Raw genomic sequence first — 18,620 nt, 5'->3', positions numbered from 1 at the left:
ATATTTAGGCTTTATAACCACTTTAAAACAAACTCTGTATTTCTGTATGCTCTGCTAGTGAGTGGGGTCCAAAGGGTGTGATCTGTAGCTTTACAAGGGGACTCCTAGTGAACTAAGTAAACTATGTAAAACATTTACCCTTTCATTTTAGGGAGTGAGAAATTGTTTGTACAAAGGATTAACACACATACTTCATCATTGTAGTGTTGCAAACTGTACAGGGACTTTTTTTTTTCAATCAGTTAAAAGTACAGTTTTTTTAATGATAAATACCATGAATTGGCATTATGGTAAACAAATTCAGTATTTTTACACCTTGATAAATTACAAAGTGTCACTGAACACTGTGTTTTTAGGAAAATGATAGAAAAAAAAATCAATTTCTGTTGATAAACATGTCTCTATTTTATTAGGACTTATTCTTTGCAAAATTGCACTAGACGATTTATCCAAATATTTTTTTTATTTTCCACAAAAATCACTTAAATTTAATGGTCTCAGTAAAATCAGGCACATAAACATAAATAGTTTGCTTTATTTCTAAATAATATTTGTTTATTTTTCTATACATGTAATAATACAGATATATCCAGTAATAGCACATTCTTAAATAATATAACATTCTTTAAAGCAAGTGACGTTTATATCATAATTAGATACATAATTGTAACATGATAGAAAACTTACATCAATATCAATATATAAAATGTATTTGCAAACTAAAAAATGTATATTCAGCAATCAGCATGTTGAAACATGCTTCACATTTCAGTGATTGATTTAAAATATCTAACACAAATTTGATAAAATACACATTTATACTTTTTACCAATCAAAAGTATTTAAAGTACAATGTTATACACAATTGACTTTGAATAGTATAATTTATATAAACCAATGGAAATATATGCATGTGTATGAGGTTCCCTTTCATTTTACAGCTTGTACTAAATAAGTGAGATGAAACCTAGTGCTGTAGGAAACCACATGATTTTACATTTCCCTAGTTTCTAAAAAATAAAGCCAAACAATATATTTATTTTAACAATATTTAACATGTATTTTCCAAAACAAATTTGTGGCCATTTTTTTGTCAATCATGGCTAGGGTCTTGTTAAGGTCCTAAAAGACCTTGTGCACCTCTTTACACCTAGATTTTTGTGAGGCCTCAAATCAATTTTTTCCTTTGGCTTTTCTTTTTGTTGTCTACTCTCTCTTAGGTTGTTTTCCCTTTCTCCATTGCACTCTCAGAGATGTGAGTCATTGGTGTTCTGGACCTTAGATGCAATGGAAAAACAGAATGGTTGGCCGCTCCAAGACAGGACAGAGGAGCAGTAGACGCATTTCACAAGAAACACGTGCTTAGTCAGTAGACTTGACTAAGCGCATGTTCGTGTGAAACGCATCTACTGCTCCTCTGTTCTGTCTTGGAGCTGTCATGTTCTTATCATATTGCATATAAAGGATTCCAATAAAGGATTTCATCCACCACATTGCTGTTTGTGCCGCCAACCATTCTATTTTTCCATTGCATCTGTGATCACGGATTGGGCCAGCACCTGTGTGTCTGTGGAGGGGTTATGCAGATTTGGCACTCACCTGGAGCGGATCTTTTGCTCTTTCAGTTATTCTGGACCTTTGATGACATTGGTCTTAGGCTTACTAGTGAACCAATTCAGTAGATGTGGTGCATGCTAAATAGTGCAGGGCCAAATATAGGTGAGTGCTATAATGATTAATAGCAGATGATGATGCCATCAGGGATCTTCAGAAGCAGGTTCTCCCTTGCACATTACATACTCCATCAAGAACCATTAAATAATCACAAGTAAGTACAAGCAATGTTTTGTAGCCTTCATCAAACTTTATCATACCCAGGATGTTTACTAGACTCTTGTTTGGACAGATTTCAGTGAGTTATTCCTAAAAATTACAGGCCTACAATAAAAAAACGACATATTTCCATGCAAAAAAATGTACCGCTTTAAGCACAGAAATACTGACATAATCAGACCGCTAGGGAGGCTACAGAAATGCATTGGTCCTAAACTGTTGTAACTTTATATTTGCACACATGATACCATGATTGAAATTAAAAATCAAATGCATTACAATTTACTAAAGTACAAACAATAATGAATTCAAATATAGATAAATTAAATCATATTCTAAAATCATATTGGGCATTGAACAGAGGTACAAGATACAATTTAACATATAATCAAACATCAGCAGAGATTCAAGTAGTTTTATAAACTGGTTTTATAAACGATAATAATTAGAATAACAACACTTAGGAAAGGAGACTCATTGCATGTACCCTGTGTGCCAGGGTCCAGCAACAGCCCTGATCATGGCACGTGTTACAGAGTTTTTATCTCTAATGTGTAGGTAATAACTGGTCTGTCTTAATTGAAGATGGATCAATGTTAGAAAGAATCTTCACTCAAGAGGAGTAATGGTATTAGACATTAACAGCGATGTTTGAAGGTTTTGTAATTGATTTATGGACACACTATATAGGACAAACAGTATATGATTAAAAGAACCTGTTTTTTTCCTTCAAGCAACAAATTGTAAACTAAATTATATGTTCATTGTTAGTGATTTTAATGCATTAATATTTCCAAAGATCAGTTGAATCAGCTGAAATTCAAGCACTGAGCAATATTGTACATGGGATACATTATGGGGTTGATTTACTAAAACTGGGGAGTGCAAAATCTGGTGCAGCTCTGCATAGAAATCAATCAACTTACAGGTTTTATTGGTAAAGCTTAATTGAACAAACTTAGAAGTTGATTGGCTACCATGCACAACTGCACCAGCTTTTGCACTCTCCAGTTTTAGTAAATCAACCTCTATATATTTTAGTACAATCAAAATCCTTTTTATTATCCCGCAATAAAAAGTATTTTTAAAATGACAGAGGAAATGTCAACATTTTTTATACGCCAAAAGTGTAATGGGAGCTTACTGGTGCTTTAAATGTTTTGAAGCTTTAGCTGTCTTTAAATTTTTTTTTTGGTAGTCTTTCCATCCTCTCTTCATCCCATCTTTCACAATGTTTGCTCATGCTTATCAGGCAGTACTGCGTTCTGCATTTTTTATTCCTTTTTAATACTTTGTGTAATTCTATCTGCATCCACAATTTTAATTCCAATACCCTTGCTTTCACAGGTGAGTGAGCTTAATGTATGAAACCAGATTTTACTCAGAATGTAATAAGGGAATTAATTTAATGTTTCAGTTAACTCAAAATTAGTTTGGTTTCCCAAAATATCTTACACACCTCATGTGTCTTTTTCAATCATGAGGTGTGTATCACTTTATGTATCACTCATGTTCATGTATCCAACTTATCAACAGTGCTATAAGCAATGAAAACCCCAGTAGAGAACGAGGGTGGGAAAATATTACCACTTTAAAGGGCGAGTTAGAGCAAGGTAGAGATAGAGATCCAAAAATCCTGAATAAAGTTAAAGTGCATGTAAAGCCAAAACATTTTATTTTTATTTTAGGTTTTTATTGCTATGTGTGTTTCCACAAAAGTGGTTCCCCCTCTTTTTTCATTTTGGTTATTATTGTCACCAGGACTAAATGTAAAGGAAAATCCAAAATTATAAATTTTTCATGGAATAGGAAGAGAAAGGAATCTTTCCAATTAGGACACTTGTTCCCAAAACAGTTGTTTAAGATTGGATTTTCCTTACTTTGTAAATATTTGTTCTGCCTTCCTCCTGAGACAAGAAATGAAAGAAAGCCCCCCAATGAAACACAGAGAGAAAAAAATAGGTTTTGGCTTTAGACATGCTTTGTGAAAAAGAATGTTTAATCATCATTATTTTTACAGTCAAAGATACCTTCTCATAGCCTTTCTTGCATGCCTATGTATGAGGGGTCTTCAAAAAGTGGTTGTACTTTTTCTTACTAAATAGAGTTTTAAAAATTGCAGAACTTGTTGAAGAATTCTCAGACAAACACAATCTCAACATTTCTGCGTTGGGTCAGAATTTTTGTATTGTAACAAATGAATGTCTTAAAGGGCTAGCCTAGCTGCAATTAGCATTTTAGTTCTGGATGGACTCTGGTTGTTTGAATCAATTACCATTTTAAATCACTTGGGGTATTGTCTCTGAGAACTAATGGTTTTGCCAGCTTTGAATTGCTCTGCATGGAATATTATGCATTTTGCTGCACCAGGGTGAGTCTCTACTGAGAGCCTTAATGACTTTAGAAGGTGAATACTTCCAGCAACTTATGTTCTCAAGAGATATAAGATTCTAGGAGACAATTTAATACACCAGCATCTACCCAAAACTGAAATACATACAAATGACAATTCAAGGTCACAGGAAAGTCGACAGATGGAATAACACTCAATAGGGTTGATTTATTAAAGGCAAATCCAAATGATTCACTTTACAAAGAATACTTATTCACATGCAATGAAATTGGAAATAAGCAGTATTTTTGCTGGAAGTATGAAGAGCATCACCTTATTTACTCGGATAAGGGAAGATTTCCTTGCAGAGTGAAAATTTGTTCACAAGATGAACAGCCCACTTGTCTGTAATAAATCAACCCCATTTTTTTTCTACATCACCTTGATTAGCTGCAGACATATCTGTTACATATGAGTGCTAAAATCCCTTTGTAAGGGCTTATGAACAAAACCAATATATGGATATGTGATTTTTTTTTTGGTCCAGTGAGGTAAAGTGAAGACATGTAAAGGAATACAAAACAATTGAATTGAGAGAATCATGCTCTCTCAGATCAAATAATTTTGAAGTATACATTTACAAAGTTACTTATCTTCAGTCTCTCAACTGTGCTTTTTCAATGAGCACAATAGGCCACCTAGTGAACATTCATACTTGACAAATAAAAAACTAACTTCTGGTTACTCAGTCCTGTACAAGGGCCATAAGTATACGGATAGCTGAAATATGAATATGTACAGGGGTTAATATATCAAAATTAGTGTAGAGCAACAATATCAGTACATGCACAAATCCAACTCAAAATCATTTTTTTTTTATATTCACTCAGTCCTCTTTTAGAAACAGAGCACAAACCAAATAAAATAAAAATAAGTCCAATACACCCCAATGGGATTTTTGATCATCTATATTCACTTCTGCCTCCAGTGACTTTTGCACCTCCACCAAACAGGTGAAAAACCTGCTCACCTTAAACTTAAACATGCTCAGGGGCGGACTGACCATTTGGAAACTCGGGCACTGCCCGAGGGCCCAGGGTCAGTAGGGGGCCCCATGAGATGCCCCTGGTACCTTTTTCATAGGTTTTTTTGAGTTTGGGAAAGGACACAGGGGCCCCATGATCCCCTATTGCCCGGGGGCCCCATGAGTTGTCAGTCCACCCCTGAACATGCTCATCTGTATCATCCAGGAGGTACAGTAGGCCTACTAAGGAAGCCCAATTGGAGAGCGCAACGCATCTAGGAGGGAGGAGCTGAGCTTGTGACATCACATAGCCACCATCCTGATTGCATTCTGTAAGTGTATTTTATTTGCTGGGGTGTTTAAATACATTTTAGAAATGGAGAGCACTATGTCTTTGCCTTTCTGTTCCATGTGATGTATATTTGATGATATATGAGCACAATTGGAATCAGAAGGTACAGTTAACCTGAACTGAAAGAGAGAGAGAGAAATGATGGGGTGACCATTGGGTGGTAGGAGGTCACACCCCAGGAAGTATCATAGTGCCACATTCCAATTGAAAAGATTTCTAATGGACTTTTTAGGCACATACACTCAGTACACAAAAAGTAAGAACAATGTTGCTTTATTAACATATCACATTTAAAACATATCTTGCATATATTTAAAATTGCATTGCACATTACACAGCATGTCTCCCCCCACCAACCAAACATAGCAAACCAATTCCAAAAGAAGGTAGATAAGGATGGTAGATATAACATACTTTTTTCAGAAGGTGGGGAATATCCAAGCTGTGTGGAAAACGCCCAACATGTTTTGCGACTGAAGTCACTTCTTCAGGGCTTAGCAATGCATATATACACATGTGGTTAGACAATGTGTATTGTGTGGTGAGAAACTCCCCAGTGCAGCAATACAGGTCTCCCTATTGCAACCAAATGATGAAAGACCCCACTGTTGAGTGTGGGGTCACATCAATTATGCAGTGGGCAGACAGAGAACCCCACGGAACTCACAGGCATTCAGCAGATAGAAGTCAAAAGTGCAGGTTGGTGGTCAACAGTGTCAACATAATAATCCAGCTAGAATGGATTAGGTGTAAGACAGAATAGGCCTCTATAAATGAAGCAATATGTCTAATGTATAGAGCTGAGGGGCACATATATAAAGTTACTCATTGTAAAATGAAAAGCCGAAAGGCCGTTAATTAATCCCAAGTAGGTAAGCTCCGGTGTGGGGCATGGGGACCAATTGACCTGTAGCCAAAAGGAAAGCACACAGTCTGTGGGGCTACAAGTCAGCCTGGTTAATGTTGCAGGCATCCCAGGGAATTGGAAGAGAAGTGAGGAAGGTTTGCCTTAGAAGCTGTACCGCCTGGATGATACAGATGAGTGTGTTTAAGTTTAAGGTGAGCAGGTTTTTCACCTGTTTGGTGGAGGTGCACAAGTCACTGGAGGAAGAAGTGAAGTTAGATGATCAGTAATCCTACTGGGTGTATTGGACTTATTTTTATTTTTATCTTTATTAATTTTTTCTTTTATTTGGTTTGTGTTCTGTTTCTAAATAAGGACTGAGTGATTATCACAGATAATTGGTTTTGTGTTTAATATGTGCATGTAATGATATTGTTGCGCTATACTAATTTTGATATATTGACTATATAAAGGGGTGTTGTGAAATCACTTTATAGTGTTTAGCTAGCAACATAATTGTGTTATATTAGTTTTACACTTTTGAGATATTTTAGTTGTGCTGATTATGATTGGATAAATATTTTTATGTACAGGGATTAGACAAAAAAATGGAAACACTACATGATTTGCAGGTGTGAAAGTGACGGTGTGTTTCCTGTTGAAAGCAGAAGTGATGTAATATTCTTTTGCTTGCGCTGTATGATGAAACACCTAGCTAACAGGTGGGAAGCCTTACTTTCATCATTTACTGAGTGCGCTGCTAGAAATACAGAGTCATGTCAGCTTACTGATCTTCAAAGAAGGCAAATGGCTGGCGCCCGCTTAGCTGGTGGCTCTGTGACTGAAGTTGACAATTTATTTGCCGTGTCGCGAGGTACAGTATCAAAGGTTATGACAGCATATACAGTTTCTGCGGTCGACATGGTCAACTGACTGAAAGAGACAAAAGGACATTGTGCAGGATTGTGACCTGGAATAAGAAAACAACTGTAGCAAAAGTGACTGCAGAGCTCAATCTCATCACACAGCCAGGGGCGGACTGACAACTCATGGGGCCCCCAGGCAATAGGGGATCATGGGCCCCTGTGTCCTTGCCCAAACTCAAAAAAGCCTATGAAAAAGGTACCAGGGGCATCTCATGGGGCCCCCTACTGACCCCGGGCCCTCCGGCAGTGCCCAAGTTTCCAAATGGTCAGTCCACCCCTGCACACAGCAGAAGCAAAATAATGTTACATCACTTCTGCTTTCAAGGACTAACATGTAGTAACTTTCACACCTGTAAATCATGTAGTGTTTCCATTTTCTGTTTAACCCCTGTATGTATTACATATACCCATGTGACAAGGCACTAATGGCAATCAGAGTAATGACATAAAATGAAGAAGTTCCACTAAATAGCATTTGAGTTTAGCAGTGCAACTGTGGCAAAGCTGTGCATGGTGAACCTTCAAATTGTGTAATGAGAGGGAAGTCTGGCTTTATTTTCTTCTGGGGGAACAAGAAGATATTTTCAGGCTGTAGTGGTTACACATTTAAACATTGTAATCATCATACAATCTTTATATGGATTAGTGTTTATTTAGCTATTATGTTAAAGCAGTGACTACACAACAAGTTCAGCACTACAGGAATAATAACAGAAGAGATTAAATATGTTATAGTAGTAAAAAGGTCTAATGCAATCATCTTAAGTATTCATATTTATTAGACTGTTTAAGGCATTGGCGCCACACGACACAGCTTAATAAATTAGCATATATTGAAAGTCTAAGCTTATCTAGCAAGTCTAATTGTAGATGTACAAAGCATGTATAACATTCAAAAATCTTGCAGAGGTGTTAGCAGAAAGCAAATGCCTAGGAACTGTTCTTAAAAGGTCAATCTGTTCAAAACTCATGCTCAATCTTCGTCTTTTAATAGCTCTCAATAATCCTAGCATCAAGAAATTTTGCTTCAAATGCCTATTCTAGCTGGTGTAGATGTTTTAATGAACACCCTCCCTATTCAGGATTTTATTTAAAGGTTTTATAGGGCGCTATTCAGAACCTGTATAATAATAATAATAATAATAACAACAATAATAATAAACTCCGTTAGATGCAATAATTAAAGTCAGATTTCATGGAGAGTTGGGTCAAAGTTAAGAACTACAGCAGGGAAATGATGATACAATATAATAAGTAATGAATAAATCTGCTTATAACTGACATGGTAGTTTTAGGTGGGTTTAAATAACAATTTAAAATGTAGACAGGCTAGTGACCCCCCCCCCCCACCTTTCTTTTTTCAAACAGAAATTATAATTGGCTGCAATTTCTCTAAAGAATATAAACTGCTACCCCACAGTCATGAAAACCACATCCCACAATCTGGGAAGGGCTTGGAATATCTATACAATGAAGAAAAATCTTGAGAAGGCTCACATGTTCTCTCTGATCCAGAACAAGTACAATGGAATTTGAGTGTAAGATCTTCCAACAGCAGAGGGTAGAAGGAAGCTCCTGGAGACCAGAAGCAGCATGAAATGTGAATATAACTACAGTATGTACTGACCATACTACTACAACAAAGTAGCTGTGACAGTTTTTCTAAGACATAAATGGGTGTATTTTCTTTTTGTTTTAGAATGGTAGGTGAGATTAAATTCAATAACATTTTTTTACTAGTTAAGTCACTTTGTATATTTTTACCTACAGGTAAGCTTATAATAAAGCTTACCTGTAGGTAAAATAAATATCTATTATACGTTCACCGTTTAGGAAATATTCTACAGAGGAGCAGCCAGTGACAACACCGGCGCATGCGCTCTGAAGGAACAGCATACTTGTACTGTTCCTTCAGAGCTTTGTGCCATGGCCAAAATCCCCGAGCACATGCACAGGAGTGACATCATTGGTGGTTCTGCCATTCAAGTAGCCACAGCCCGCAAACCTGGAAGGAAGTCCGGGTGAATATGGAAGCCTTCTGCAGCGGTGACAGCGTACCACTGGAGGGCTTCGTTCTAAGATAAGCCTTTCACAATGTGCTAGCATACAATGCATACTAGCACATTATGAAACTACCTTGCAGCAGGAAACTATTTTTTTTAATGAGTTTACTACCACTTTAAAAAAAAAATATGAATACATATTAACATTTTTGTATTGTTCTTTTGATCTAGCTGATGCTTATTTGTAAAGCAAAGATTTTGGCATATAGTTAAAAATGGATAAAAATCAGTTTAATAATTTGTAAACATAAATAAGATTAACTCCACACCCTAAAAGTTTTTCCTAAACCATTAATTTTACCCTTAAACCTCCAAAGTTTTACACTGAACATAAATGGCAGTTAAACCTCAATATATGGCATGCTAGCTATTTCATATATTTTGACCCTTACAGTGGTTGTAAACCCTTGAAGTGAGGTGACTGGCCTCAGGTGATGTACAGAGATTAAACAAATCCTCCTACATATGTTGTACCTGTTTAGCTGCAATGTTCTCTTTTTTACAGCCATATAAAGTGTAGAATTTATATAGCTTGTCTGAGTTTTCAGAAAACAGGGGGTGGGGAGCTGAAGTAACACTCTGCAGAGCTCAATGAGAGCTGATTGGAGGACACACCAATTTTCATGCAGCACACAAGAACAGAGCTGAGACTGTCAATTACAGGCTGTGAGCTGGACCACCCTTCCCTGTCACCTTTTTACTTCTTGGTGTCAGGAAAACTTGTCAGATGCGACTCACGCAGATAGCAGATGAACAAGGCAGCAGAGAGAAATGACACTGGACTGAAACAGGTACACACTAGGATATACTTTGTTCATATTTCATGTCAGAGGTTTACAACCACTTTAAACCTAACTGCCCTTAACACAAAAAATAAATCTGCCACTTAGTTAGTACAGAGATACTTAATTTATTTAGCCAATGCTCTTCCAGCAATTTATACTAGTCTTGAAAAAGAATACTGCCAGTTCAGAATGGCACCAGTTTTCTAAACAGCTTTCAGTTTCTGTTACTCCATCAAGATCACATTTGTCATTTTATTTTATAACCCTTTCCTGCTGATGCCTCATGGCCCTTTAAGATGTTTTTGACACCAGGAGGTGGGGACAAGCTTTCTGATTATGTAACCATTGTGATTGGCTCTCACAGTGGTCACATGACCGGAAAGCTCCTGATCGCAAGTAGACAACAGCACAGATTTGTTTACATTTTGCTGTGCATATATGCTGCCTCTCAGTGTTAGGGCCCACCCACTGAGAGGCCACATATATGCATTCAGCCAGCGGGAAAATGTTAAATTGTATGTGGCAATTACATTAGGGTAAATCCATTCAATAGCTTTGAGGAAGATATGGCTCAAATCCTAGCACCATGCTGCATTCTCCTGTGTTGTGTACTTTCTAATTTTACCTGCTTTTAAAACAGAGAGCATAACTGCATCTAAATAAATCCTTTAAATATTCAGGGAAAGAGCACCAGAGGTCCACAAAACATAGAAGTTAATGAGCTGTGCCTTCAGAACAATAGAAAGCGAGGATGTAAGTCCTACTTATTCATAAGAATCATTTCACTGTCTTCATTCAGAACAAGCTAAAAATGTTACATTTTAGGTAATAATAAAGTGATTCAAATTAAGATAATGAATAATATAACTGTATGTAGACATGCTTGGCATCTTAAATTAAAAAATCGCTATGTGGATGATGATTTTAGTTTCCATTAAGTTATTTTAGCAGAAGCCAAGTGTTACATTATTTTTATGCTTAGGATGCAACTGCATTTTTAAACCTTTTTGCTATTGTATAAACAAGAATAAAATGAATGTTATACTGTATTTCTGCAAAAAAAAAACTTAAAAAAGTTAATAAGGCAGGTCATAAATTGTACTGGTAGAACACAATAACAGTACTAAATAGCAAACACACAGACACTTTAACTCTACTTTTGATTTGTTTTAGCTAGCAAGAAATCTGGGACTTTCAATATGTCCTTTAGTACATTGGAACGTTACATTGTAATGTATGAAATTACTAAAGAATACTAACATTTAAAACCAAATATTCAAGCATTAAAAATAACGGCTTTATTTGTCATGCCTGTTTAATATGTTGAATCATTTACGTTATACAATGTTTTTACAATGTTTTATGATGTAGATTATAGAATTTGATTTACAAATCATGAATAACAATCTATGGATGTGCAAGGTGAGCTAATGAAAATTGAATTTGTAGAGGCATCTGTGGAGTTTTTACGAGAGCATCCATTTAAAGTTGATTCGCTGGATGCAACTCTTTTTTTGTGACTATGAATGGACTTGGAGGTTTCACCATCGTTTGGGTCAAACACCACAGTCATGCTTGATTCCATTCTGGAAACTGTGTATAGACTGCTCTGCCTTGTTGGATGGAATCTTGTAGACTTTAGCTCTAGTTCATCATAGCTGGATACCTCAATAAATGGACACCATCTGAAAGCTCTTTTAAAGCCAGCTCGGAACCTAGATTAAAATAAAGGTAGTCTTAGTAGTGGTAAAGGCACACTTAATATATACTGGTTTGTCCACAAAATCCTGCAGATTTACTAAAGGCAAATAGGCTGTTATCTTAGCAACTGAAGTTAAAATTTTGGAGTTTTCCCACTTAGCAAAGAATACTCAATTATGTGCAAGGAAAATTGAAAAACAAATTCATTTTTGCGTGCACATGACTGGATGATGAAAGTCAGCAGAGCTTCACCTCATTCATTGAGCTCTGGGGAAAAATCTCCTGCAAAGTGCAACTTCCCTTGCAAAGTAAACAGCCTATTTGTCTTTAGAAATTCAAACCCAATCTATTAATCATTCTATAAATCAAGCACTATGCAGTACTGATGACCTTATTCCATAATGAATGCCCATAGTAGCCAATCAGAATTTACTGCTTGCTGAAGGATTTAGGTTAATGCAAATAAGAACAGCTGTCCAGTAAGTCATTAAGTAAGACCACATTTTTTTTAACTATAGACGGTTCATGTCTGCAGGTTGACAGTGCCTTCAGAAAAGGCATTCCTGAACCTATATATTTATCCTATCTGCGCTCCCTAGCAGCATCTTGCTCACTTGTAGTTGGTGCTGGGATCTGCTATGTCAGAGCCCAAGGGGAGCGTTGTTGTCACTACTATGATAAGGTGACAGTATCTAGCCATAGATTGTAAGACCTGAGCTCCATCACAAGGGAACAGGTCAAAGGCCGCTTCATGCTCAGAATTTCTAGGTATTCTCACCGCAGAGGGGAAGTTAACTGTGAGGAAGCATGTGTAAGTATATGGGTGTCAGGGGGCCCTTTCCAGAGACATTGCCACCTTCCTCTGCATGGACAAGGTAGCAGTATTTCTTTGTATGAAGACCTTTACATGTGATAGCTGAGAACAGCTGCAGCATAATACTATAGAACTGTATTGATCAGTGCACACACAACAGCTTTTATCCACCACATCTATAGGAAATGCATTCTACAATCGCTAACCAGCATATAGCAGTTCTACATTACACTGCATTACAGCTGTCACAGGAATGTGCCCCTGTGATCAGTTTTAGTTCATGCCATATTTACATGTTTACAGTCTACTATTACCATAATTTCTAGGGATTTTTTTTCACATGCTAGTGTATTTTCATGCTGTGGGCTTTAGCAAATTTCAGAGTAGCTCTAGAAAAAGTAGGCTAAAATTCCCAAGTAAATGAGTGATTGGGTATCCATAGACATTAGATATAAATATCAAGATAAACCTTATATACAAAAAAGGGTGTGCCTTTTTACCCCTTGTTCATAGATGTGAACCGTGGCTTAGGGAATCTTCACCTTGAAACATTGCTTTCAAAAAATGTTTCATTTATCTAATTTTCACTATTTTTTACATTCAGAATTTGAAGTCAATGTTTAAAAAAAAAAAAAGAATAAATGCAATGGCTTTGCAAGTTTTTGTCATCTTTTCAGGCTCCCTGCTTAACTAAGATATTTCTTGTACACTTTATCTTACAAAGAAACAATTGTTCACACCAGCATTACCAAACATCCAGTAGGATTTCACAAATACCAAGCTATGTCAATTTATTAGTTCAATCAGGTGAAAACAGTTCTAAAGCCAAAGCAAGCTTCTACTAGAGCCAACAAGAGGTTTGTCCCTCCACTACAGGATTTATGTTTTTGAATAACAAATGTGTTTCCTGGTTTTCCTAGTGTATATTATTTCTTAGAAGACATTTCCACCAGGAAAATAAGAGATTAACACATTGCTTCCATGCTACCCTATGTTGCGGTATTGGACACTTTCTGTAGCTATATGCATTTTATTTTCTTTAATTAGATGTTTTATTTTTTATTAAAAATATAAAAGCTTTAATATTAAAGTGGTAGTAAAGTCACTTATTGCAAAATTCTGCTAACAGGCGGGGTTTTCATAACATAAGAGACCCTAAAGATTTCCTCTGTCTCCTCCTGCCTGTCAACGAGTAATATGTGGCTAAGACCCCATTTACGGGCCATCCTGTGTGCCGCTGTGATGTGACTACTGTGAGGCAGAAGAAGGGAAACTTGCAAGGAAGACTGGGGGAAGATGGAAGCACTGGGGATCAGGGAGATTAATGCACTTATTTGCCAGTGCATTGTGGACCATCAAATGTTGTCCAAAGCTTTTATTGAAAAAAGATCACATCACAAAGGACAAGTGCAATGTTTCAGAGCTGCGCAGGACCCCTTCACCAGGCAAGTGATGATCATTACATTCCTGATGAAGGGGTCCTGTGTGGCTCTGAAACATTGCACTTGGTACTTTGTGATGTGATCTTTCTGCAATAAAATCTTTGAATGACATTTGATGATCAACGGTGGCTGGAGAATTTGTGCATTGATCTGTGACATATCCATTTCCCAGCTAGTAATTCCTAGAGCACCCACTACTACTGAGCCAATTTTCAGGAACATGTGCGATGGGAATATTGACCATACTTGGGAACCAGGGAGAGCCGTGGCAGTGGCAACACATACTAGTACATTATGACTTAAATCTGCCGGAAGAAACATTTTTTTCCCTTTACAGAAAACACTTTACTACCACTTTAACACTTTTGTGGCCAGATGTCATTGATGCCTAGGCCAAATTTAGTAACATCAGCATGCCTTGGTTAACTTAACTGTAACTTTATGACACATTTTTTACTGGTATTTATATAGTACCAACAAGTTATGCAGTGCTTTACATGTTGTATGTTCATATGAGTCTTTGCCCTCAAGTAGGTTACAATCTAATACACATAATACACATACAGCACTAGTGCCAATTTAGACAAAGGAAAACCAACCACAAAGGCAAGGCAAGAGTAATAACCACTAGGATAACAAATGTGACTCCGCCAAATGTCAGCAAATGATGCATGCCGTAGAGAGACACTCGCCCAATGACATGTAGACATGTGAGTGGGGTCATCCAATGATATCACTGGGTTTTACCTGTCATTCAACGTGTGTTCTTGGATGGAACTCCTTGTGTTCGGTGGGCAACGTTTTTGTTTACATTGTAAGCTTTTACGAGCTGTATTAAATTGTATTGTAATTGTACTGCCTGCCTGTATGTTGTAAAACTGTTGGCGCTATATAAATCCTGTATTATAATAATAATAATAATAATAAATGGGAGTGGGTGGAGGAAAGGTTGTGTAGTTGGTGAGTTTTTTTTTTAGAAGACCTGTTGATCTGTTGTGGCTGCTACTTCCATTAGCAAATTCAGGCCAGGCAGGTGTTGCAGCCAAAGTTACATAAAAGCCTTTTTAAGTTGAAATTATTCAATTTGGGGTTCCGTTGCTGTATGTAAGTCAAGTTAAAAGTTCTGATTCACCCAGAAGAATGTTTTTAAAACCATAATACACTGCATGGCATTTGAACTAATGGTATATTCTACCTTTTTTTCAAAAATAATAAATTCACCCACATTGATTAAAGTGATTGAAAAACGCTTACATATCCACAGTAAAGTAACTGGCTTCAGGTGATACACAGAGATTAAACAAATCCTCTTACATACGTTGTACCTGTTCCTCTACGGACATCTTTTCTCTACAGCCTTTGAAGGTCCAGAATTTATAAGCTTGTGCAAGCTTTCAGGAAACAGGGGGCAGGGAGCTGAAATTAGACACTGCAGAGCTCAGTGAGGAGAGCCCTGAGAGCTTATTGGAGGGAAGGAACACACCCCATTCACACAACACACAGGAACAGAGCTGAAGCTATCAATCACAAGCTGTGTACTGGAGCTCCCTCCACTGTCACCTTTTTACTCTTGGTGTCAGGAAATCTTGTCAGAAATGACTCTTACTGATAGCAGAGAAATTAAACAGCAGACAGAAATGACACTTAGTGGTCTTAGTTGAGACAAGTAGACACTATAGAGGGATATACTTTGCTCAGATTTCATGTCTGAAGTTTACAGCCAATGTAAATACTGCATATTTCTTCTTGTTTTTTGCACTGGGGCCTGCACCAGTTGATCACAGGTACAATGCACAGGCTTCTGTAGACTATTCCTCCAGCCGTAGGTTCGTATTGAGGCAAGGACCTTTAATTACAGGGCTGAAGGAGGGACCAAACGATTACTGCACTTGCAGTTTATTGAGATCTATGAGTCACTCTTCTGCAGCAGCAGGTGGTACCCCCATACTCGGGAGAAGTAGCATTTTGGGGATTAATTCCACATATACCCATGGCATCTGTGAGCAGTAAATCATTTAAGTGACAATTTTGTGTAAAAAAAAATATTTTTTTTTTTGTCATTGTCCAAAAACTTGTGGTAAAAAAATAAATTCTTCTATTGATTCAACATGCTTCTCAGCAAATAGTTTTGGGTGTCTACTTTCCAAAAAGGGGTCATTTTGGGGGGTGGGGGCATTTTATGCCCAGCATTAGAAGTTTATGCCACACATCACTCACTCTTCTAACCACCTGAAGATCAAGCCTTTTCTGACACTTTTTGTTCACATGAAAAAAATCTGTATTTTTTGCTAGGAAATTAATTTAAACCCCCAAACATTATATATTTTTTAAAGCAGACACCCTAGTGAATAAAATGGTGGGTACTACAATTTTTTATGGCACATAGTACTCGTGCAGCTATTTTTCAAAAGCAAATTTAAAAAAAAAATACACTTTTTTCACTTTTAATGCATAAAAACACAATATATTGCCCAATTATTTGGTAAACTATAAAAGATAATGGTATGCCGAGTAAATAGATACCAAACATGACATGCTTTAAAACTGCGCATGCCCCGTGAAATGGCGACAAACTGCATACATTTTTAATATCCATAGGCAACGCTTTAAAAGCTACCATTTTAGATTTACAGATGAGCTCTAGTGTTAGATTTAATGCCCTTGATCTGACGTTCATGGCAATACCTCACATGCATGGTGCAACCGCCTCGCGCACGCCCCCTACCTGTTTTGCAGAACGACATTTAAAAATGGCATTCTGCGCAGCGGTGCTGCCCTGCCTCAGTAAAAACACTGTGGCTGGTCGGCAACCAGTTAAGTTCCTTACCTTTCAATACAACAATAGGGAAATTGCTCTTCTGCCTCTGCCTGCCACACATGCTATTGTCCTCCAGCTGTGACATCAGCATTATGGTTGCTTTAGCAGTGCTGACTGCTGTTGGTAGTGCACCTGTACTCACTTCTGTCAGTGCGTGAGTATTGAAAAAAGCAAGGATTTTCATTAAGGAATAAATAGTGAGCAATTCAAGTGGCCTCTTCTATACTGTTCACAAAGCGGTATTTACCACTTTAAGAAATGCCATAAAATATCGCTCGTCATTTTTCAAAAGGTTTTTTGGCATTCACAAAAAATGTTTCTAAAATACCACATGCAATATTTTTTCCAAAATATGCGATATTTATCTCATGAAACCATGCTTTATCTTATGCAATATCCAGTGGAATGAATACTATGGAAAAGAATAAGAACCCCTGTCAGTTTTTATCACTAATAAAGAGGTAAAATGTTTTAAACCGTAGAAATATGCTAACTCACTGAATCAGTGCGGTCCCTGCAGTGTATGTATTAATACAAAAGAAAAAAGGTGACTAGAATACCAGTCAAAGGGAAGCTGCTTTCACAGGACACATGTAGTGTATCAAAAACAAGTTAAATGAAGTAAATACAAAATATCTTTGTAAATGTCAAATATTGAATGTAAATAGTATAAAAAAAAAAATCACACACAAAAATAAATACCCTTCTTCTACAATGTTGGGGGGTTGGTGGAAGAAAGGTATTCATATATGTATGTGATTTTTGATGCTGTTTTCATTCAATATTTGACACTTATAAGGCTATTTTGGATTTACCTGCAGTATAACTAAAGGAAAAATGTTCTGGATATAGTAGAGAGGTATTAGAACAACTATTATGTTTTAACTGTTGTCTCTCCTCATAAGGGAGATTTGTCTTTTCTATTTGTCCTGTTTACCATTATCATTGAAAGTGAAATTAAAAGAAAGTCCTAAATTTGGAGTTTTCCCCAGAAAAGTAATAGAGGGAAAATTTTTCAATGGGTTCACTAGTTCTGGTGACCTGGCGGAAAGGAAATAAAGGAATCCCTTGGGGCCGCCCAGGCCACCAGAACCAGTGTCTCCATTGTAAGATTTCCCCTCAATTACTGTTCTGGTGACAACTCAAAATGTGTGATTTTCTTATACTTTCACTTTCAATGATAATGGGGGCACAGACAGCAATAAAAACCTGACAGGTGTTCTAATCCACCTCCACTCTATCCAAAACTAAGAAAAAAAAAAACCTTTAGTTATACTTTAAGTAAACAAACCCCAATTATTTCCATATTTAAGTTTTTATGATCCAAAAAGGTAGAGACAACTTCATATTGCCTATTATATTTTTACATTCCCTAAGTACCGCATGCCTGGACCACTACTTAATCACTGCATGCATTTAATTATTTATTTCCTTCTGTGAATTGACTGTAACCCTTTTTTATGTGGTATATACCGAGCCTTTTGACTGTTTTGTGGCAAATACCGCAAAACAGTATAGTGAATTGACAGTTTCAGGATCTCATGCGATATTTAGGGAAAATGTGCCAGGTTACCTAAGTACCACATGCGATTTGCTTTTGTGAATGGTTAAGTATACATTTTCAGCTAGGCCCCAGCACAGAGTTCTCCTTTTTTGTCCTCACCTGATTAAGACTGGACTATCCCT

At 36.9% G+C, this 18,620-nt stretch overlaps 1 protein-coding gene across 1 annotated transcript in view; it reads right to left on the bottom strand.

Moving 5' to 3' along the window:
• Positions 1–380: 380 nt before the first annotated feature.
• The window catches only part of TACR3 (tachykinin receptor 3), a 267,740-nt gene continuing 249,500 nt past the window's right edge, over positions 381–18,620 (bottom strand). Inside the window, exon 5 of the mRNA XM_089680526.1 lies at positions 381–11,874. Coding sequence (XP_089536652.1) covers positions 11,553–11,874 — 322 coding nt within the window. The 3' untranslated portion in view covers positions 381–11,552. The remainder of the gene's footprint in view (positions 11,875–18,620) is intronic.

Source organism: Staurois parvus, unplaced genomic scaffold (assembly GCF_062004578.1).
Source record: "Staurois parvus isolate SC_StPar_1 unplaced genomic scaffold, SC_StPar_1.0 ptg000244l, whole genome shotgun sequence".
NCBI lineage: Eukaryota > Metazoa > Chordata > Amphibia > Anura > Ranidae > Staurois > Staurois parvus.
The sequence above is the reverse complement of the archived record's forward strand: the minus strand, read 5'-3'. Positions and strand labels throughout refer to the sequence as shown.